This window comes from Maylandia zebra, linkage group LG8 (genome assembly GCF_041146795.1).
Source record: "Maylandia zebra isolate NMK-2024a linkage group LG8, Mzebra_GT3a, whole genome shotgun sequence".
NCBI lineage: Eukaryota > Metazoa > Chordata > Actinopteri > Cichliformes > Cichlidae > Maylandia > Maylandia zebra.
Window position 1 is genome coordinate 16,890,194 of NC_135174.1, and position 22,548 is coordinate 16,912,741.

Consider the following 22,548-nt stretch of genomic DNA (forward strand, 5'->3'; position numbering starts at 1 on the left):
CAACTGCAAAACATTAAGGTCAAAGTAAAAAATGTTAAAGAAATAAGCTGAGGTGTCCTTGTGCTTCCATCAGATGTTGACAACTTTACTGTCACATAACACAAAATTATCAGCATTAAAAAAAAAATAAGATAATGAGTCAGTGACACTGAACCTGTTCTAAAATCTAATGCAACACAAATAACGCCCAACAGATCCCGCACCTGTTTTAGTCATGATGGTCGTAGGCGGCCTTCTCACTGAATGTCCCATGATGGGTAACCTTTGAAAAATGGCACCACTCCGGACCCAGAACAGGAGGGAAGCGGTTAATGACACATTTTTAGAAATGTCAAACCACACTTTTTGGATGGTCCATTTGGTAACACCGTCACCTCACAGCAAGAATTTTGCTGGTTGAAACTCCATCTGGGGCTTTGTGTTTGGAGTTTTGATGGTCCCTGTGCCTGCGTGGGCTTCCACTGGGTGCTCTTTTCCACCCACAGTCCAAAGACATGCATTTTTAGGTTAACTGGTGCAGCAAAATGGCTAATGAATGCGAAGTTGATTTTTTTTAAATATATGGGATAAAGCACCTTGTGAATGTTTGATTAAAAATGTGTCTTGCAGTCTAAAGTGCTAAATGCAAGTAGTGTATATTAGGTCAGTCAAATTTAAAAACAATCGTTTTCCTCACTCGCCTTCATGCCGGATTGTTTTTGATTGCATTTGCTTTGCAACCAATTTATTTGTTTAATCATGTGGTCATGGACCGTTGACAGTAAACTGAAGCAATACAAATAGGCTTTTAGGTAATTATTGTGAAATTACTTTAACTTTTTATTAATTTTGTCCTCTATCTCGACTCACTAGATGGGCAATAAAACTAAAAGGTTTTATTGCTCATTTACTCCGTGTGGCCTTAAAAGGTCCCTTATTTCTGTCGGTTTTATACCAGACTGTGCTTAATTTATTCCCAGTTGTTACTAGTTTGATACATTTGACTTGGTTAAACAAGTTTCTAATAAGAGCTGTACGTACAGACACCATATTAACTTTTATCTAAAAGTTTTCTGACTTGCTCATGCACACATACACTGAAGGCACACAGATAGTTCATTTACAATTCCTTACTGGAGCGTTAAGGAGAAGTTGAGAGGAATTCTTATCAGCATTACATGCATCACTGGTTTCCTGCCTGTCCTTGATATGCCTCCCCACTCCCATTAACATGAGAGCAATTCATATGCAAGATAGCAGAAACTATCTGCTAATGACAACAAGGGATTTCCAACTGTATGTGTGTTTGTCATTGTGTGCGTGTGTGTGTGGATGTGAGATGATTAAAGCCCAAGCGATTCCCTGAAAAACGTGTGCTGAAATGAACTTGGATATGAGATAATTGAAATAAATGCGTCCCTTAATTTATAAAGACTGCCCCGGGCGATAATTATTTCTATTGATAAACTGCAGCTCGTGTTTAACTCAAGTGGGATCTTCCTGTATTTGTGCGTGTATGTGTGTTTACTAGGATTTCTTCCCTAATACTTCCACATCTATACTACTGTATCTGCATCTCTGCCTTCTTGCAGGCACTGAATCTCTAAAAACCATAAAACCCGGCAAAGTGCAAAAGTTTGCACATTTATAATTAAAGCCCATTATCAAACTGCTCAGTAGACTGATTTTCAAGGCTTTTTTAAATGTAATTATCTTTGGCTGTTCTCTTGACAGACTTAGTTTTTAATGTCTGTTTTCAATTACCTGTGAAAAATTAGGTGTTCTTAACTTATTATTAGCAGCACATTAAATGAAGCATGTTTTTTAAATGTTAAATTAATAGTCACATTATTAAGTGATACAGCATATTTCATCTCTTGGGCTGGCTACATAACCAGATCTGTAGAATAAGTCCAGATTTGTTCAAATATGTATATTTGCATAATGTCCCCTTGTATCCATGGCGATACAGGACTTTTTTTTTTCTTTTCTTTAATGGTGCTTGGCCATTAGGTAGCAGAGAAGAGCTTAATTTCAGCCAAGAAATTAAATTACAGAATAATACCCTATGATTTTATGTACATAGCAATAACTAAAGAAATTAGCAGTAAATTATTTACATTTTTTTAATCAAAACATCAAAATAAAAGTTTTTAATGAAATGCTTCAGTACATCTTAGACGAGCACTAAAATGTGTTTAAGGTGTTTTTTTGCAGCCCCCATTCCTGAAGCAGCTGTCAAATCTTAGTATATAGTAAATACCTTAATGTATAATAGTAAAGTATTTATTAAAGGTAAATGAATGCCATAAAAACAAGGAAGACTGCATTAACACTCAACAGCAGCACAACCAGGGCAGAAAAGTTATATAATAAATGGATATATTAAAAAAACAAAAAGAAAAAACAGCATCCCAGTGTTCCCCTACTTGTCTCTGATCTGCTACCATGTTTTATAGACACTGACCAAATTATTCCTTCATAAAGCCTCTGTCACACAGGCCTATAAACCAGTGACCACCTGGAAACCTCCAGGCACCGGGGGAAAAAGTGTATTCCCTGTCCAGTAGCTGAGTGGTTGCACGCCACGCTGTTTGCTGAAACTAACAAGCCTTCCAAGAAAATGTTCCGCCTTTTAAAGCGTGCTGGTTCCAGCCATAGGAAGTATAGAAGATAGACTATGCTACAATGACATCACTGCATGATCATTGGCTGCTGCCTTGTCAATCTCAAGTCAGTAGCCAGTGAGCATTAGATAGATTGGATGGTTAGGCTTTCTTTTTGGCACTTAGAATGGTATTAATTAGGCAAAGATTGATTAACAATGATGTATTAAGTTCTGAAGATCTCTTATCTTGATCTTGGTCTCATTTATTTAAAAAAAGGTGGGGGGGTAATAATCCAGTCTTTTAGTTCTGTTGTAGATTATTCTAAATGAAGTTTCTCTAAAACTGCCTGGAGCTCTTATCTTTCACAACTCTGACCATTTTATGTTTTTTTTTTTATTAATTTTATCTAATTATCTAATCTTCTTCACATCTTATCATCTTCTTCATTTACTCTCTTCCACCCAACCTCATCCACCGCTGACAGACAAAAGTGAGTAGGATGTTGAAAGCTGTGTCTGTAACGAGGAGTGTAACTCTGTGAATGTGTGACATTTTTGTTCTAATTTTGTCCTGGATAGTAAGTAGTTATTCTTTTTTTTATATTCATGGTAGGTTGGTAGATCTCACAGCAAATGCGTTAACCGTTAGATTTTCTTTTAAAGCTGTATGGTTATGGGACACCAAGAGTCTGCAGAGTTTCGTCGCTGTCACAAACTAACACTACTGAATTCACTGATTAACATACTTTTGTTAGAGAGAAGAGAACGTAACCAGTCCTTTGCTGTAAGAAAATCTGCATACTCTCAACGCCTCATGACACAGTAATCTATCCCCCCGTCAGATGTGGCATCGTTCATAGCAGTGCTGCAGAAACGTCTTTGTGGTGTGCTTAAAATCTAGTTTCCTTTGTTATTCAAATCTATTTTTTGTGCTCCATCTTTTGGCCCCCTGGTAAAAAAAAAAAACAGCACCGAAATAAAAACATCTTACCTCTTAAGATCCCTCCGCCTTTGCTTCCCGATCTTTTCTACATTTATCTGTTATTGTGAGGTGTGTTGTCATTACACGTGTCCAACCTCAGGTCTAGCAGACCGTCCTCTTTTATCTGCCTTTCTACCCTTCCTCTTGATTCTGTTGTTGTCTCTTCTCATTGCAAAACATTTCATTTTATTTTTATCAGTGTAATTGTTTTATTGGTGCTTTCATTTAAATTTCATTCAGCTACAATCCTTCTTCCATTTCATTTAGCTTTGATTTATATAGCTACATTTTTCCTATTCATTATTACCCTTGTCCCTCATATTTTATCTGTAATTCTTTTATTTCTTCTTTCATTCCATTTTCTGTCTCATTTTTTCCCCCTCTATCCATGTACCAGCCGTTCAAACCACAGTGGTGCTGGCGGGAGTGGTGGCAGTTTGGATGAAAGTGACCGCCAACGTCTGATCTCAGACTTTGCCACTAGAGCGATTGCGGTCCATCGCCAGTGCGTTGCTAATGGAGGAGTGCTCCACAATTTCCCCAAATCTGAATCCAACATCACCTTTCTTTCTGATGAAAACCCCCTGACTATTAAAAATCCCATCTACCATGAGGATGGGACTTTGAGTAGTCCAGAGACTCTTGGAAGAAGCCAAAGAAGAAAGGATCTTCTTGGGAATTTCTCCCCTTCCAGGAAAGGCCTTCGAGAGGCCTGGCTGAGGCTCAGCTCTCCCGTGTGTGATGTGGGGTTTGGTGGTTACAGCGGCAGTGACAGTGGATGGGGATCAGGTGGTGGACACAGCTGGACCCTCCCATCAAGACTGCATCGAAGAGAGATGTATGACGCTTTGAGGCGCCAAGTAGTTATGGATCCCGTTCAATGGGAGCTAGAGCTCCTAAAGGCCAAATTCAAAGAAAGTAAAGATGCTGGCCTGGATTCAGGCTTTGATCGTGGGCTGGATTCAGACGTAATGGGAAGTCCAAGTCTGGAACCCAAACTGACAGTGAAAGAACAAGCCAGACAGTTTGAGCAACAGGCACTTCAGGAAATGAGACAAAGGCAAAACAGAGACTCCCGAGGATCTCTGTCACCTGATATTTTACTTTCTGTTTTGCCAGAAACTCCTCAGCATTACAAGCATGCCCCCACCCAGAGTGTCCAGAATCCTCAGAATACAGAGGGACCCCCAAGTATCATCGTCACTCAGAGTGACGGAGGGACCCCTCCGCCAAGTCATAAGCCAACTCCTCCAGTGCTGCGGCGCTTTGGGGCAAATTTAACAGGAAATCAGGGTTCAGAAGACAGACTTCAGGTCCACTTAGAGTTTATTCCCGATCCTCCTTCAACACCTCCACCGCCACCACCGCACCCTCAAACCTCTGCTCCTCCTCCTCCACCTCCTCCTCCCCCCTCATCTCCTCCTCCATGTCATCCTCCTTCCCAACCTCCTGGCTCTCCAGCTTCATCCATAAAGTGTAACCATATAGAAAAACAGGCTCCTCCACCCCCTACACCGCCACCGCCTCCGCCTCTCCCTCCCCCAGTGTCACCCTCAGTCCACCATCCATCCATGTTTGTCCTCCCGTCACTCTCAGAGGTGCCTGCTCTGCGGCCTGTGTCCCTCCGACCACCACCGCCGCCCCTACCGGTGGAACCCGAACCTCCCCGAAAAGAGCTGAAGGGAATCTTAAAGAACATCCAAAACATAGCAGATATTGAGAAGTCTGTGGCCAACATGTTTAGCCAGATAGATCAGAAGCAGATTCCGCTAAAAAAGGTAAGGAAGAGCCGGGCCTCCATGGATTCCCTGGATTCTCTCGATTCCTTGGATGTGCTACCAGCTGGAGGGGGAGAAGGGGGAGACAGTGGTAAAGAAGGAGGAGGAGGAGAAGATCCTCCACCTCCACAGATTCAGCCCAACCCTAACATGAACTCCATCGTTGAAGAGCTTGAGAAGCGATTCCCCTCTCAGTCAACAATGCTCTAGCCTTTCCTTTTCTGGAATTTCTTCACACTGCTGCAGAGTCGACCATAAAGCTGTCAGGGAACGGATGTTCAACTTCAACACCATCAGAAAAAGAACTTTGCCGCATATACTGTAAACTCTACGGGCAAAAGAAAAATCATTTTTCTCTCAGCTGAAAGTTCTTGCTATGAACAAAAAAGAAGGTTAAAATTCTCGCTGATGGGCGTTATTGAAACAAAACTTGTGAAGTATATTTTTCAGGTAAAGCCAATTACATAAATGTCAACAAAAGTTATGCTCGGTCAGCAGGAGTCTGTGTTTTTCACACACTGATATTTAACGAGATACATAGTTGTTGACAGACACTTGCTGTAATGAGAAACTGATTACAAGCTGGACTCGGCTTCAACGCTCCCTCTGAACTTTGAAACAAGTTGATTACAGAAGTATCAGATGTGAAAAAGAAAATCAGACAAGGAAGAACATTGTTAACTCCGACAACCTTGATTGATATTTGCCGGACGGGGATTCTTTGTCTTCAAATGGGTAATTTTGTTGCAGTATTTATGCTCTTACAGAGCAACAAGCAGTGATGCTTATTGATTGATGCAATTACTGCCACATTGAGTTTTTCCATTTGATTTATTCTTTGTTACACAGTTACAAAGTGCTGTCATCTTTACTGTGACATTTTTTGTTCCCCTGTACAATTACATTTTCTGTCTTGCCCTATCAGTAGGCTGCTGTCTGCAACCATATTTCCATCTTTTCTATTAATTTGAGCGGTGCACTGTTTATCCTTTTCTGTCAAGTCTCCTAAAAATGTTGTTTCATATGCACAGCCCAGCCACAATATTAAAACCATCTTCCTGTCTCCTTGTTAAGTCTGAAGTACCTTCCCAGTTCTAGGCTCCATCAAAAGAAAATCCCTAAAGCAAACAAACAGGGACTATTTAGAATTTAAAATAGTCCAAAGTCTTCCAGCTCTAATAAGGTGATCAGAAAAATGTCCTTAATGAAGTGTAGCGTCCAGCCATCCATTAAAAAGAGGATTTACAGCAGGATTAGAAGATGATATTACAGAAGCTACTAATATGACATATAAAGAAGAGACACCATGTCAGGAGAGAAATGTTTCAAAAAGAAAAAAGTGCAAATAAATAAAAAAAACACTACTATAACTTTTCACAAAAAGTAAAAAAAAAAAAAAGCTGAAAAAACGAAAGGTTTTGGGGGATGAGTGAAGTTAGCTTCACTAACCTCTAATGATCTGCCGCCCCATAGGTAGCTACAGAGGTATTGTTAGACTAAAATAAATACCCAGATCTATCTCTTGTTTCCTCAGACTGTCCCCGAGCATTTTTTTCAGTGCAGGAGAGCTCATTCTCCTGCTGAGAGAGGCTGCTACCATCAGGGTGCATGGGGGTGGGGAGATGCTGTTTGTCTCTAACAATGTTTACCTGGGTGGTATGTGTCAAAGTAGCATCTGTGCCACGACCCAAAGTTTCACTGACGGACGTTTTATTATAATGAGACTGTATACTTTATATTTTACCTGTTCATGGTTTTAACGTAGGCGGCCTAATGGGTCTGTTTTTGATGGTAAGGCGATGTAAATTCAAACTGTTCTTGCAAAACAGGACGGGATGTAAAATAGGCTGCCGGCTTGCTAAGGGGCAGTGGTTTCGAGGGTTTGGACTGTGTTTGCAATTATCTTGTTTGCTTCAAGTAAATTGACAGCGATGTCGACTCTGGTAATTCTGTGAATAAACTTCCTGTATCATCTGCTCCTATAATGTAAGGAGACTGTCTGTATTGTCATGTTGTGTGTCAAGTTGGCTCCACAGTGTAGTGCAGGGGTGTCAAACATTAAGCCCAGGGGGCCAGAATTGGCCCGGCAAAGACTCTAATCCAGCCAACTGGACAGCTTTAGAAGATGTGACTGAGGGCCCACATTTTGGATTTTAAATAGGATTTTCATATGTTTTACAACTTTTTCTAACGATAATGGTCATTCATGCAACACCAAAGTAATCAACTAATCGCTAAACAATTAAAATACAGTTATGTACTATGAAGAAATTTTCACAGTAAATAAAGTAAAATAAAATAGGAGATTTTGACAAAAAATAATAAAAAATGTCTGTTTTATAATTACAGGCCAGTCAGTGATCTAAAAGAACTTTTTCTGTGATTTTACACATTTTCCTACAACTTCAACCTGATTAGTCTGCTGACAGATTTTTTTCATTTTTACTACTGCAATATTTCTCCAAAAATTGAGATTTACTGTTGACATGATACATATTTTTCTTACATTAAAACAGACAGAAGGGCAGGTTTCTGGTGTGGTAAAGTAGGCGTTATGTGGTCCATGATCTGAAATGATTTTGACCCCACTGGTGTAGTGGTTTTTGCAAAAATCCCTGGTTGATCAGGTAGGGCATCTGGTGTTACAGAAATCTGCCAAATCAGACATGTGGAGCTGCCTGCTGTGGTAACCCTTGTGTCAGACGTTCCCTAACCTAACAAATTACTGCCAGAGCCAAAACAGCTGTTAAAAAACCTCAATGGCAATAGTAAGTTCCTAAAAATACTATTATACTTGCTGTTGCAAATTACCTGTTCTTGATCGTGGTTTTTAGGAGACAGGGTTGGTCTTTTTACACTGTTTCAACTTAAGGAATTCAAATCGTGGCCACATTCTTATCTCTTTTGTGTGTTTTTCTCATTTAGCTGATAGTTTGTGTTTAAACGGGAAAAAAACACTCATTTGTCTTCAGTTCCTCAGGTTGATTCCCAGCTTTCTTTGTCATTCCACATCTCTCGTTAATTCCTTAAGTCGATTCATGTCATTAGGTAATTGCGTCTTTTCTGTTACCTCTGGACCCATGTTGTCTGCTCATCCATAGTGGCCCCAGCCTCTTTTAATGTCCTATAAGGTCATGAGCCTTGTTTTCTTTTTCAAGGACACAGTTGTGATTTATGCAGATGGGTGAACAGCCAAACTAAAAAATAAATCTAAAACATTCATGCGGTTTGATGTTTTTGTTAACAATATCTGCTACATTTTTCACAAAGATTTTCTAGAGGGTTTCTCGAGGGCGGATTTCTCTGGGTACTTAATGTGTGAATAAATTGAAAAATACAAAAAAGGCCGAAAAAATTAGATTTCTTTTTTTCAATAAAATATGTGGTGCTACCAAAGGCTCCAAGACATTTTTGTTTTATGAAAATCTGAAATTACTTTTACCTGACTTGAGAACACAGGATATATTCAATGGCAGGCATAAATAAAGCTATTCAGCGCATTAATACTTGAACAGCAATCTCTTAAAAACTGTCCTCAGATGAACTTGTTCTAGATAGTTTTCACTCTACTGCTTTACATTAGTTTAACTGGAACAGAAACAAAGTTAGAAACCCCACATGTGTATGTGTTTCCTGCATGATTTCCCTTAAAAAATGCCTCTGGGAGGAGCGAGAAGTGCCATGGGCATGTGCAAAATGGAATATATACTGACTAACAATGAAAGCATAGTTGCAAGTTGTCTTCGTCTTGGTGGAAATGTGCCAGAAAACTATGTCGAAGTATTCACATGTGCTTGAAGTCTTGAAGCATATTAAAAAGAAACCACAATAATTCACTTGCTTTATATGAGGAATGCTGTGCTTTAAGAAGCTTGCATACTGGCATTTATTGGCCTGTAATTTACTCCACAGCTGAAAAATTAAAGGAAACATACACGTAATGGTGGGGTTAAAAAGCAAAAAACAAATTGAATAAGATTAAACTTAGAAAAAAGAAATGGAGGTGGTGGAGGTAGGTAAAAAAGAAAAAACTGCTTCCTAGGAAGACAAGCAAGAGGAGTTTAGCTCCAAGTCTTTTTGAACAACAATGATCAAAGTGCTACCAGGTGCGTTGCATCCTGGGATCCATCGGCTTGAATATTGTAGAGTCTTTATATAGCAGTATGAAGCGTCTTGAGGTGATTGTTGTTGTGAATTGGCGCTGTATAAATGGGTCAGGGAGAGCACCCAGCACAAAATCTGTGCCAAATCAAACGTGTGAACCCATCCACTGTGATGATCCTCTGGGAAATAAGTGAGCAGCCAAAAGTCCCAAATAAAATTGAGGTTAAAATTATGCCTGAAAGAAAGGAAGGAGCAGGTAGAGCCAGCGACATCACCATAGTAGCATATAGCACGTGTCACAATGTGTCATCGTATTCATTCTCCAGTTCAGTGGGTACAACTTTCTTTTATTCTGATGAGGTGTAATCATAAAGCTGTACAAATGTGCATCCCTGTGCACCTCCTGACTGTTTCCAGTACAGCTCTTACAAATCTCACTTTGACTTTGACACTTGCACATCTACCATTTCACCATGCGGAGAAAAAAAAAAAGCCATTTTCAGTTCAAGTTTGTGTTCTCCTAACTCAAAGATATGGCTTCAGCTCATGACCATGGGTTGCCATGATACCAATGTCTGCTTTTAACTAAACCTCTAGGAGGTTTTTATCTTTTTAGTTACATCAATAAAATCTAAGCTCATCAGTAGCCCCACTGACAGATGTCTTTCCCTCTTTGTCCTCCTACCCTAAAAAGAAACTCAAGTCCAAAAGTGGCTGTTAATACACATTGGAGGAGCTCCCATGTGTTATACAGGAGGACAAATGCATGTAGTTAGACGTGACTATGGTGATACGATTGCAACGCCGGCCAAGAAAATAATCTTGAAAGGGAAATTAGCCAAACTTAAATCAAGTATGACTTTTTTTAAAGCAAGAAAGAGTGAGTCATTCTTGGAGAATGAATCGTGAAACCTAACTGGGCAGTCTCACATGAAGAAGTTGCCAAGAAAAACAGATCAATTGAATAATTTATGCCAAATGCTGCTGTGTGGCATCGTTTGAAAACTGTGTAGTAGTGTGTGTTGTAAATACTTGGTCATTCCCTTCCATTCACAAGGGATGCACTTTTGTGCAGTTAACACAAGTGATTGAAAGACATGGACGGAACTGAAAAATGTTGACTGTCTATGACTCTTATGATGTGACACCAAATTTTGTCGGGTTTTTTTTGGCTTTGTCAGCTGCAGATTTCACAAGTCACTGACAGTTTCAACAAGCCTAAGGGAATCACAAACCCTGATGCTCGTATTTCTGCACAATGAGAGGATTTACGATGTGAGATGTCAAACTCTTTCCTCCTGTAGATTCGTGCTGTACTGTCGCAACAGAGTTTGCAAATTTGGTTGTTTTTGTTTGGGTTTTTTGTCATCATTTTTGTTTCTAAGCAGTGCGTTTTTCTTCCCAGCACACAGCACATAATTCCGCTATGAGTGTTGTACTGTCAAGATTTGATTTAATAAAAGGCTGTGTGCATCCAAAACAAAGGCCCAATCACACATTCACACAAGAGCCTTTGCATAATCAGGAGTGTGAATATGTACACACACACATGCACACACATCTACACAGCAGCATTAAACGGGTTGCAGGAGCTACTGTTTCAGCTGACTGGGCTGGAAATGTTTTATGTCAAGATTAGCTCTCACCCTCAGTCTGCTGCGTGTCTTTACACATACACACACACAGCATATCTTCATTGTCTCACAGACACATTTTGTTTGCAGCCTTTCAGTTCGTATTGTGCGCTTTTGCCGGAGAACAAACACCTTTAAGAAAGTGTATTGTTTTCGGCAATTATGTATAATTTACCTGAAAACTCAGGTGTGAGACACAGCCACTGAGAGTCTGGTGTAATTTTAAAGTCGCAGGTCTGTGTCCGTGTCACTGAAGCAGCAAATAGCCACTGAAAACGACAAAGGAAATAGTAATGCTTCGGTGTAAGCCTTCATTATTTTTAACACAATGTGTGTTGGGCTACATTGAAGTGATCCCTCGTTTTGCACTTTGCCAAACTCAAGCTGCCACACAGCTGTGTTGTCACTGCAAAATAGCAGTGCCACATTAAAAATAAAGAAAGAAATATGATGTGTATTATGTTCATTTCAGTTTGTTTACCATTCTTGTTTTCTTTTACCAATTTAAAAATTTGATTTGAGAATGTAGGTACCGAGTTGAAACCAAAAAGTCATCTCCGTGGTCAAAACTGAGCACTGTCAATGTGGCAAATATTGAAGCAGCAACAGATATTAGTCAAAAATAAATAAATAAATCAGTTTTACAGGTATTTCAAGCAATGTTCGCGTAATGAGTCGAGCAACTTAAAAAAAAAAGACTAATATGTACTAATCCACCCAAAGATAATTCTTTAAATCAACAATAGTCTCATTTTTTGCGTGCGTTTTGGCTAGTTATCTTTAGCTTTTCATTAAGATTAACATTTTAAAATAAAACAGTTAATTTCTTAGAAATTATTTAACATAGTCATGAGAAACCACCTTACATCACTTTTTTTAAGTGAATCCCAAAAAACAAGGTGTTGACTTTAATTCTATGTAGATATGAGGTTGGCTCAGAGTGATGAGTGAGAATTAGACCAGAATATTGCAAAGAACAAACTTAAATATGTAATGTTGTGATGTGTACACGACACCTTTTTCACAAACTCAAACTAGTATTACTGGGGTCTTTTAAGCTATTTAGAGTTTTGTGCATTTAAAGTCTGTTTCATTTGTCACAGGGTGAATTTAACACTCCAGACTCTTACAATTATTCCATCTTTTCCCGCAATATTAGTGTCACAGACTTAGGACTCTGTTAGCTCAGTAGGATAATGGCAGATCCAAAAGTATGACTCACCACTGAAGATTTTTTTTTTTTATATTATTTTAAAAATCATACTCTAATAGATATTCGAAACCAGTTCTGAAACAGAAACTTTCTTTTGCTGTACTAAAAGAAAGTTGTTGTTTTTTAACAGCATGACCAGGTGACATTTAAGAAGTAACTCTAAATGATGTTGTAGTAATAAACACGACTTCCAGGTCTACTTTCATTTTGGAAATATTTTTCATCCATGACTATACGTCTAGAAAAAAACCTAAAGTGTTGTCAGGTGTTTTCAGCTGCTCCTTTATTTCTCAAGAAGTAATCACGATGACCTCCAAAGGATATGCGTGTTGATTTGTCTCAGACTGTATACTGAATGTGCTTCCTGAAGCAGTGGCTCAATAATATGATGGTTAACATGTTCGTCTAACATATGAATGATCCCGATTTAAGACTAGGAGCAGACACAAATTCCTAGGAGGGTTGTGCCTGGTGTAAAAATCTACCAAATCAAATACGCAGATCCATCCACCTCTTGTGAATAACGGAGAAGCTAAAAGAAGCTTTATGCCATCCCATTTATCTGGTCCTGAGACCACTAGAAGCACATTTCATTTGTGTCACCATCGGATTTTGAAGCAGAGCTCTCCCAGCTGTAAGGCAAATGTGTTAACCACTACATTCAAATTTCACCATCATGATGATGTCACACGTTCCTGATTCTGATAAAGAATTATCGCATCGCCTAAAATGTAACAAAACGTACCTGTTTTTGTTCTGATTATAAAAATAACTCGACTGAGCACGACTCCAGACATCTAAAACACTGCTCACATATTCAACACTGATTAGCAATTCAAGTAGTTTTGATGTTTTGCTCTGTGGAATTACAGAGGAATTGAGCCAGTGGCATTACATTTTTAGATTTTCGACTACCTGACCAGCTTTAATTTTTTTTAAAAACGTTGGCCTTACAAGATGCTGTGGCTCAAAATAATAAAATCAAACCTATGTAACGACTTTGGCACTGCAGCTCGAAGCTTTTGTTAAAGTGCTGAATAAGTATAATGCAAATAGGAAAATTGTTTAAGACAATATCTGTAATGGCCCTGAACTCGCAACCATATTTGCAACTCACCGGGGCACTTTCCTGCTTTCTCATCCACACCTGGTATTTTCTACATAACATGTGACTGTAATGAAAGGACAAATAGGTGAGGAAGGAAGAGGTGCAGAAGGCAGAAATAGAGGGTGAAACAGAAACATTGAGTATAAAGCCCTAAGAAGAAAGAGAAAAGAGGCTGTTATTGGGTGTCATAGTCTGAGTCTGTTCTTTAAGAGCTAATATTTCTCCCCTCCTGTTTCTCATACACGCTATGAGACAAGGTGGAGAGGACATGGAGAGCGAGAGTCAATCATGTCAAATGTGTGTATGTTTGTGTGCACGGTGGAGATCAGATAGCCGTCTGTGCCTTTTTGTCTCGAGAGGACCTAATAATGTGTCTGTCAGAGCAATAAGGGCAAGAAAAATAGACTTATCCTTCCACAGAAATATGCGCAGACATACACAGATTATGCTACACATGGTGGGAGGCATATTCTGATTCCAGCTCAAACGTAGACAGTAAACACACACTTTAAGATACAGTGACTGTGAAAAGGGTCATTACATTTTGAACCCGTAGATCACCCCAAACCATCCGTTTCATCTCTCCTTCCATTCACTCACCCATTTACCCTGTCTGCTCATACGCCCATCAGCGGTAATCCGCCCCATCTGACATCCTCAGCTTCGTATTTTAGCCGCATTTTGATACCCACTGGAAGGCGTGCGCCTGTGTGTGTTTAAGAGGCACATCTGAAATTCTAAAATGAATTAATGAGATGCTCGAGTGATTTACCAATTTGTGTGGATGCCTGCATGTGTTTGCACTTGAAGAGCAGACAGGAGAATGTGATGTGTCCTCCAAAAGTCTGCTTGTTGATGTGTGATACGTCTTCATTTTGCCAGCATTACCTTTGTTTCACATGACTGTACAGTCTGTGCAGCATAGTTAAGACAGACCAGACAGGTTATTGACTGTTTTTCTTCATTTCTCTCTTTGTATTTGTTCTTTTTTGCTTTTCACCCTCCTTTTTAATCACATTTCCTGCCTCCCCTTATTAAAGTGTCTGCTACCTTCAATGTATCTACTTCTCTCTTAGTTGGTGTTTCTTGCTCTCTCTTTGTCATACTGTCTTTAATTTTATTTTTCTCATAGCAACAAGTATTAATTTCACAGTACTGTAAACATTATTAAGCTGTTGCGCATACATAATCAACTTAGCTGCTGGATGGATTCAGTCAGATATACAGTAAAATTAATTGCATGTTTGTTGACATTCTGAGTGTTTATTTTTTTCTGTCAAATCATATGAACTTGTTATTGTAGGGATACAAAAAAAGAAGTATGAAAAGTTACATAAAAAAGGATATCACTATGGTTGAGCTAGTCGATGATTAGCTTAACTTAGCACAGGGAAACAGCTAGCAAACACATGTGGTGCAGCACCCCGGAGTGAACGCTAATCTAACTCTTTAGTTGCTCACCTCTTCCCCACATCTGGATGATTGACAAGGTTACTTTTAAAATGTATTCCACTACAGATTACAGAATACATACCCCAAAATGCATTCCGTTAAATTACTCAGTGTGAGTAACGTAATCTGAATACTTTGGATATCTTGGATATATTGTCATGCTTTTTACAACTACATGAATGTACTATTGCTGTGTGATTTATTACTTTTACTGAAGGCTACTCGACACTGAGCTAACATTGTTAGCTGGCGTTGGCTGAGGTTAGTTCATCAACTGCTTTCAGAACTGCACACGATTATTTGCAGCTAGCAGGTTGTTAATGCTATCCATCAAGTCTAACAGTATGCAGTCTATGATAGCTCAGTGTAGCAGCCTTCAGTAATAGTAATAAATCAAACAGCAATAGTCCATCAAAGTTACTGAAGTGTCACAAAACTCAGGTAGCTCCCACAACTAAAACAAGGTAGTTACAGTAGGCTAACGTTAGTTAGAACTTACTTCCAGATGTTTCTTTTGGTTGGAGGTGGAGTCTTTTGACTCTGAGAGCAGCTTGTTTGCTGGCAAACAGATTTTGCATTGAAGACTTCTCAGACTTCTGCCATTCCTTTCTTATTTAAATAAGAAGTGGTGTCGGAATTTCCAAGTAACATATGCATTCCTGCCCCGGCTCTGTTGTGTTGGCTTCAGGTCCATTTTGTAGCTGACAGCACCAACATTAACAGGACGCTTACATTAGAGCCTCTTATTTTGTGTTTTGTTTGGGTTTCCAGCAATGTGTGGATTTACCAGAATTAGAGAAGGGATATCCTAACTTATGAAACAGGAAAAGACAGCCGTGTAATCCATTTATTTCAACAAAGTAACTGTATTCTAAGTATCCCCTTTTAAAATGGTAACTGTATCATATTTTGTATTTTAAATACGTAATGTCGGTACATGTATTCCGTCACTCCCCAACACTGCCCAAGACTTTTAAGGTGATATTTTGTGGACTTGCGAGACAAAACCTGAGCTTTTTGGAAGGTTTGGGTCCTGTTACATCTGGCACAAAGCTAACACTGCGTTTCATAAAAAGAACATCACACCAACAGTCAAACATGGTGATGGTAGTGTCATGTTTGGAGCTGCTTAGCTGCTTCAAGACCTGGGAGACTTGCTGTAATTGAATCATTAGAATCATGCATTTTCCATTGTGAATGAAATCACTATTTAAAAACAGCATTTTGTATTCACTCAGGTTATCTTTGTGACACACAAAAAACTAAGAAATCAAATAGGGTGCAGATATTTTTTCACAGCACTGCATGGGCCACCACAGTATCACCTGCAGTATATGCTTCCCTGTGTGTTTCCATGCACAAGTCTTTGCTGATCTTGAGAATAAGTACCCATGTACTCAGTTGCTAAACTAGTTGAAATTTACACATTTACTGAAATATGATTATTACTTCTTTGGTTAATATTGACATACACCATTAACAGTATTCTCAACAGCAGAATGACTTCATATGAGTTGCAAATGAGATGTGAAATTGCATTCGTAAATCTCTAATCACAATATTTGCAAAGATACAACAACAATAGACGTGGATGACACAATGGCTTCTATTTCATTTGGCTGTGTTTCTTACAAAGTCGCCGTCCATTATCCATTTTTCTCAACGTACACAAAATCTCATACAATCACTTAGACGCATCTCATCTTCTTGCTTCCTTCCTGGAAACTGGGTTAATTTACACTCACTGTGAAATATTTCCAGTAAGCCTCATCTATTTTTTTTTTTTTTTATTATTTAAAAATTTCCTTTACAGGAAGAAAAGATTCTCATCAAAGCACTGACATGTATGTTAAGACAGAGCTATAGCCCAGGCAGTGTGTTTTCTTGGTAATATTAGGCTCACTTTTGCTCTCTTTGATCTTGTAGGCGTGGATATGGACAACATGAGGTAGGTGTCTTGGGTGTGCATGCTGTCGTTGCATGTCTGCACGCTTTCACTTACATTTATGCCCTGGTTTGCTTTCCATCTTTTTTTCTGTTTGATGCTATCAAGAAGAAAGAGCATTTACAGTACACAGTGCATGTAACTGGCTTTATAAAATATAATTTAAAAAGGCCACTACAGTACATGGAAATCTTGAAGTTAAATATATGTTTAAAAACTTTACCCACTCTTTTAAGATTCCAAAAAGTTGTCTCTTTAGACATCCTGGACATTTCTGCCACGTCCCCATTGTTAAATACATGTCATCGGTCTAGCCTTCCTATAAAGAGTCATCCAGTCACTTGTGCAGTGCATGCATTTTCAAACTCAATTTCAGCTTAAATTGAGTTCAGAAGTTATATCCGCTGCTTGATAAAACCTCATCCCCATGTTCCTACAATCTGACAGATAACATCAAATGAAAGCATATACATACATTGGATCCTGAGCTTTCTAGAGAAGCTGAATGGCAGGGCATCAGCTATCGATTTTATGTTTCTAATATAGATGTACACATTTCTGAGGGACAGCGCTGAAATACTTCCATTTTGCTTGTTTTTTATTTCCATTCACCACTTTTCTGTCCCTCTGGTAGACGCAACAACTTCTCCGACCTTCTCTGCTCCGACCTGAGGTACTCAGTCCCTCTCTTGTTTCAGTACTTATTTAATCCCTATGGGCGTCTGTCTGTTGGAGTATGGGTTTGTGGAAGTTTTAATGCAGTCAAAGTCATCACTATGAGTGTGTATGTATGTGTAGTCATGTCCTATCAAATTATCTGTTTGTGTGTGTGTGTGTGTGTGTGTGTGTGTGTGTGTGTGTGTGTGTGTGTGTGTGTGTGTGTGTGTGTGTGTGTGTGTGTGAAGCTTCTAACAAAGATCTGTCAATCTAACAGGAACTATCAATGGAATCTGGCATCGATCCTGGCCATGACTACTACACACAGGATTATTACAACTATGACCACGGGTTAGTACATCGCCGCACATCAAATTGTACTTCTTTGTTATACCCAGCTTGTTTTTGCACGCGTCCTTTATCATTTTGGTGTTTTCTTTCCATGTAAATTTTGTCAGGCTTTGAAAACGTTCATATTAGCTCTAAAGTCAGGAACAATGAACCTGAGAATATCAAATTTAAAATAATGCAGTTAGCAAAAGAAAAGCTATTTAGAGCTAATCTTTCTTTTCCATGCTTTATTTTTCAACAATAGACAGGACGTACAAAAGACATTGAACAATAACAGGGGAAAAAAATACATAAATATTCAGATATGTGTGTGCATGTTGCATGTTTTAGGGTGGTGCTGTACGACTTCGCTTTCAATAGCTGATATTAGTGAGTGAGGGTAAAATAAATGGAATCACAAGTAAACAAATGCAGAACAATATAAGAGCAAAGAGCAACAAAAACACAAATCAATCAAGTTAGTTACACAGTAAAGGTTTGTGTGTAAAAGACTTAAACTATCTCTTATTTTTATATTTTGCTGGGAAAATCAAGTGCTTTCCAGATGGTGGCTCCAAATCTGACAATATTTTCCACATTTATAATTCTATCAGTTTTGAAAACATCCCCACCACCAGCCAAAATGCAGCTCTAAACTATAACAGAGTCTCCATGTTGATGATGAACTGAACCAGAAATTTGGATTCATCTCTTTATCAGACCTGTTGCCACTGATTTTGAGTCCAGTTGTTGTGTAATTTGGTTCTTTCCCTTCCTTAAGAATGGCTTCTTGACTGCCAACCTTCCACTGAGACCATTTCTGATGAGGCTTCAGTGAATAGTAGACGGATTCACTGAAGGGCCAGTTGCATTTTTTAGGTCCTGTGCTAGTTTTTTCATTTTAAGGACAGAACTTCATAAAATTTTTAAGGATTCGCTGCACACTGCCAAAATATGCCACGTTTTCAAATAATAGCTCTTCGGGAAACACATTGTCGGTGCAAAAATTTGAACAAACGGTGTGTTTTTGTTACTAATTACAAACCTAAAGATTTAAAATCAGTTCTTTGGTAAGTTGTCTGTTATGTATAGACATAACACTGGCTCATCCCTTTGTGTCAGTGCTTTTTTATGCTTTAATGATCAAGGTTACGTGTCTTTACGCACAAAAATCAGATGAGAGTAGCATGGCAGATCTTTACTTTGATTACACAAACATTATGTAGCAGTGGGTAATTGATAATAGGTATTGATTTGCAAATAACTGGATGTGAATAACTTATAATATTATACTTAAGTATATCCTAAGCAGCTCGTTCTCTTACTCTTAACAATATTTAAATGAAGAAGAGTGCGCGTCCAAAGTAATGTGTTGTTAAGAATCCTTATAACTCATATGTGTGGTCAATACAAACAATGACAGTAAGAAACATAGTTTTAAATAGCTCTAAATAGCATTATTATAACTGACCTTCAGATCAATGTTTTGACCTAGAAGGAGAGGTCAGAGGTCAGATGTTACATGATGTTTTAAATCTTTATACAGTACTTTCTATGTGGTAACACGCCACACTTGTAAGAATGACAATTTCTAAGTTTTAAATTTCTAACTTTTCAGTTTTAGACTAACTGATTAAGTTGACCTTGAAGATCTTGGTGGATATAAGCCAGTTTTTTAATAAATTTTAAATTATTAACTTGACCTCACTCAAAATTAATTTAAATTAATTTAAAAAAAAAACCTAATTCCTAGCATTTTTGGACAGTTGTGTCAAAATGTCTCAACCAGTCATCAAGCAGTGTTGTTACTCATAAAAGGAATCTATTACACATTACTTTTTACTTGTTTTAAAGAAATTACTTATTTTACGTATTTACTATAGGAAGTTAGTTTTTAATCTTATATATTTTCTTATATAATTTCTGTATCTAATTAGACACATGGAAGATCTTTTTTAGTAGTAGTCCATTTAAATTTTACCACAAATCTGATATCAGAGGTGATGAAAAACAGCCTTCAGATAACGTCGCAGAAAAATATTGTGCTTACTCTGATTCTGCTGTGTGGAGTGTGACGAGACATTACAGTCATGTTCATCTCTGCCTCTCTCACCCGTTGAAAATCAAGCTTTGGCTCTTTGGTTGGGCTTGGGTTAAAATCAGCTTATGCATCATTGTGAGTCTGGAGGTGTCTGACTGCTAGCTTTGTGTTAGCGTCACAGATTATATTACAAAAAAAGAATGTATTTTGCTTTCAATGTGTTTGCAGCAGTGGCTTATTGTCTCTGGAACGAACAACCCAGTTCGCACTCTACTGGCACAATCTTATGAATTAATAGTGGCTATCTATGCTGTAGAGTGCAAATCTTTTAGACCATCATCCAACATAAGGTTTATGCCACAGCTTCCTAAGCATTGATTAAATACATTTTATGTGTCTGTAATGATGAATTCAAGAGAATCCTCAAGCTTTTTAATTAACATATTTTTAATGCAAAATTAAGTATTGTTTTTATACATGAATATTCAAAGTTGCTCTTTTACAAAAAAAGCAAAAATAATAGTTAAGCACTATTTTTTTAAAATTACAGTTGTTTAATTAAAATTAGTTTTAATGCTTGAAAGTCCCGTGTGTCAGTTCAAATTGGGGCGTAAAAAACATTTTAGTTCCATGAATTCAATAATTTTTTGATTTAAATATGTTTTTTGAAAGATATAAAATGCTTTCTTTTTCTTGTTTTTATGACAGGTGTAATACATTTTTTAAGTACTGTATATTGGTCTAACCTTCTTCTGTTTTTTAATGTTACATAACTGCTTGGATGTATTTTACATGGTTACAAACAGCAATTGCCACAAACCCTCTAAAAGCTGCATATCTAGGTTCATTCACTAACTGCAGAATTAACACAAATTGGTGCTCTAAAAATTAACGGTAACAAGACCCACGAAGTAGCACGGCGTAATAACGAACAAAAAGGAGTTATTGAAGAGTTCACGTTTCTCACAAAAGGTTTGTGATGATATATAATCAGAAATAATCGAACATAATGCAACGACCTTTAAAATAAGCTTATACAGATAAAATTCTCGGTGTTCTTTCCATGATCATGATTGTAACCACGCGGCCAGTTTCAATGTTGAACTTGCAAATACATCATTTAATTCATTAAAGAAACATTCAGTAGGTCTCATGTTTTAACAGCAGTCATTCATAGCAGCGTGAACAGAACTGTAGCAGCGGATTTCTTTCAGCTCTTATCTTTACCTGGCACTTTACTGTTTGTGGTGTTACAGAGCAATGCAGCATTTACCAACAGTGATACACAGCGGAGAAAAAAAAGTCTCCAGGAAATGAATGCGGGCAACTCTGCTATGTTCCATCTCCAACCTTTGACCGCTAGCACTGACAGGAAGGGTCCCTTACAACATATTTCCTCCTGCGTGAGTCTGGACCTCACTGTGTTCGCTTTATCCAGCTGAGTGTCATGTCAGCCACGTGGCAGCGGCTTTGACATCAAGCTGATTGCATCAGTCACACAGTGTGTTAGCTACTGTGAAATGTTGACACCGGCGACCTGCCTCATACTATGCCGCTCCTGTATTCTTCAAACTACAGGAAGCCAGGAGATTTCAGAAAAGTGATTTTGTTCAGTGTGTGTTTTGGGTTCCTTGAAGGTAAAAAGAACACAGTATATAAAAAACGCACACTTTAGTGTGTGTGTGTGTGTGTGTGTGTGTGTGTGTGTGTGTGTGTGTGTGTGTGTGTGTGTGTGTGTGTGTGTGTGTGTTATTCACACACAGAGCTTGCCATCTGTGATGCATTGTGTAATTTTTATAATTTTAGCTGCAGACTCCAGAGAACTTGATTTTCTACACCCACCTACGCACACTCATAAACGCACAGTGGAAGAACACACACACACAAATTCTCTTACGGCAAGCATCTTCATTCACTCGCACTTACAATCACTCAGATGCTCTCTTGCTCGTTCTTGCACACACGTGCATAGCATACGCGTACACACATACAGCTAATTCTCTCTGCCTAGCTTTGCAATACTGTAGCAGCTAATCAGGCAGCCAGCCGTGGAAGCAGACAATAGGCCAGATGCTGGTGGCTTAGAGCAACATCCACAAACTTGTGTCTGACTCTGTACGCACACTGGATCAGAAAATCAGACTTTGTGACCCTGTGGGACTGAGATCTAATCACTTTGTTTCGTTCACTTGCAAAAAAAAGGCGTAAACAGTCCGTGCCAGCAAATACCGAACCAGTTCTCAGGCTTTGGATAACATTTCTCATTCCTGATTTTTGTTTTTCCACAAAATCCTTTTTTATTTATTTATTTTTACAGTATACACTTCCAAAAGCATGGTTGGCAACCTTTTGACCTTTGCTTTGAAATTTCTTGAAAATATCAGGCCAAAATGGGATTTTCTCTGCATGTGGGAATGTAGCCATCTGCTGCTGGCATGATTCTGATTGGATTTACACAGATGCAGAATATAAACTGGAACCATTTGTTGCACAGGTCTAATGTTTTGATGCTGTTTTAAAAAAAAAAGGAAAACAACAAAAACAACAAACTGAGCCAAATTCATGTTGCCCTCTAGTCAAGAGTGAAATACTCAATCCATAAATGCTACAGAGCAATAAGGGATTAAATCTCGCTTTTCCAAAACTGTTATTGGTGTGGGTGTTGAGCAGTGTGACTGCCGTGGAGCTGATAGGAGCTCGGTTAGGGCACCCACATA

At 38.4% G+C, this 22,548-nt stretch overlaps 2 protein-coding genes across 2 annotated transcripts in view; both read left to right on the forward strand.

Annotated features, from left to right (window-relative positions):
* LOC101480347 (protocadherin-15) overlaps positions 1-22,548 on the forward strand; it is a 214,916-nt gene that overhangs the window by 186,105 nt on the left and 6,263 nt on the right. Inside the window, exons 36-38 of the mRNA XM_076887498.1 lie at positions 16,785-16,806; positions 17,438-17,476; positions 17,738-17,811. Coding sequence (XP_076743613.1) covers positions 16,785-16,806; positions 17,438-17,476; positions 17,738-17,811 — 135 coding nt within the window. The remainder of the gene's footprint in view (positions 1-16,784; positions 16,807-17,437; positions 17,477-17,737; positions 17,812-22,548) is intronic.
* Positions 218-8,575, forward strand: LOC143419986 (protocadherin-15-like). Its single transcript, XM_076887848.1, has 2 exons — positions 218-257; positions 3,837-8,575. The coding sequence occupies exons 1-2, from the start codon at positions 218-220 to the stop codon at positions 5,555-5,557; spliced, it is 1,761 nt and encodes a 586-aa protein (XP_076743963.1). The 3' UTR covers positions 5,558-8,575.

What these genes read in the sequence shown, in the direction of transcription:
- LOC143419986 (XM_076887848.1), top strand. Translation starts at nt 218, where the DNA reads ATGGTCGTAGGCGGCCTTCTCACTGAATGTCCCATGATGG. An exon ending in CACTGAATGTCCCATGATGG is followed by an intron (nt 258 to 3,836) that starts GTAACCTTTGAA and finishes CATTTCATTTAG; the next exon opens with CTTTGATTTATATAGCTACA.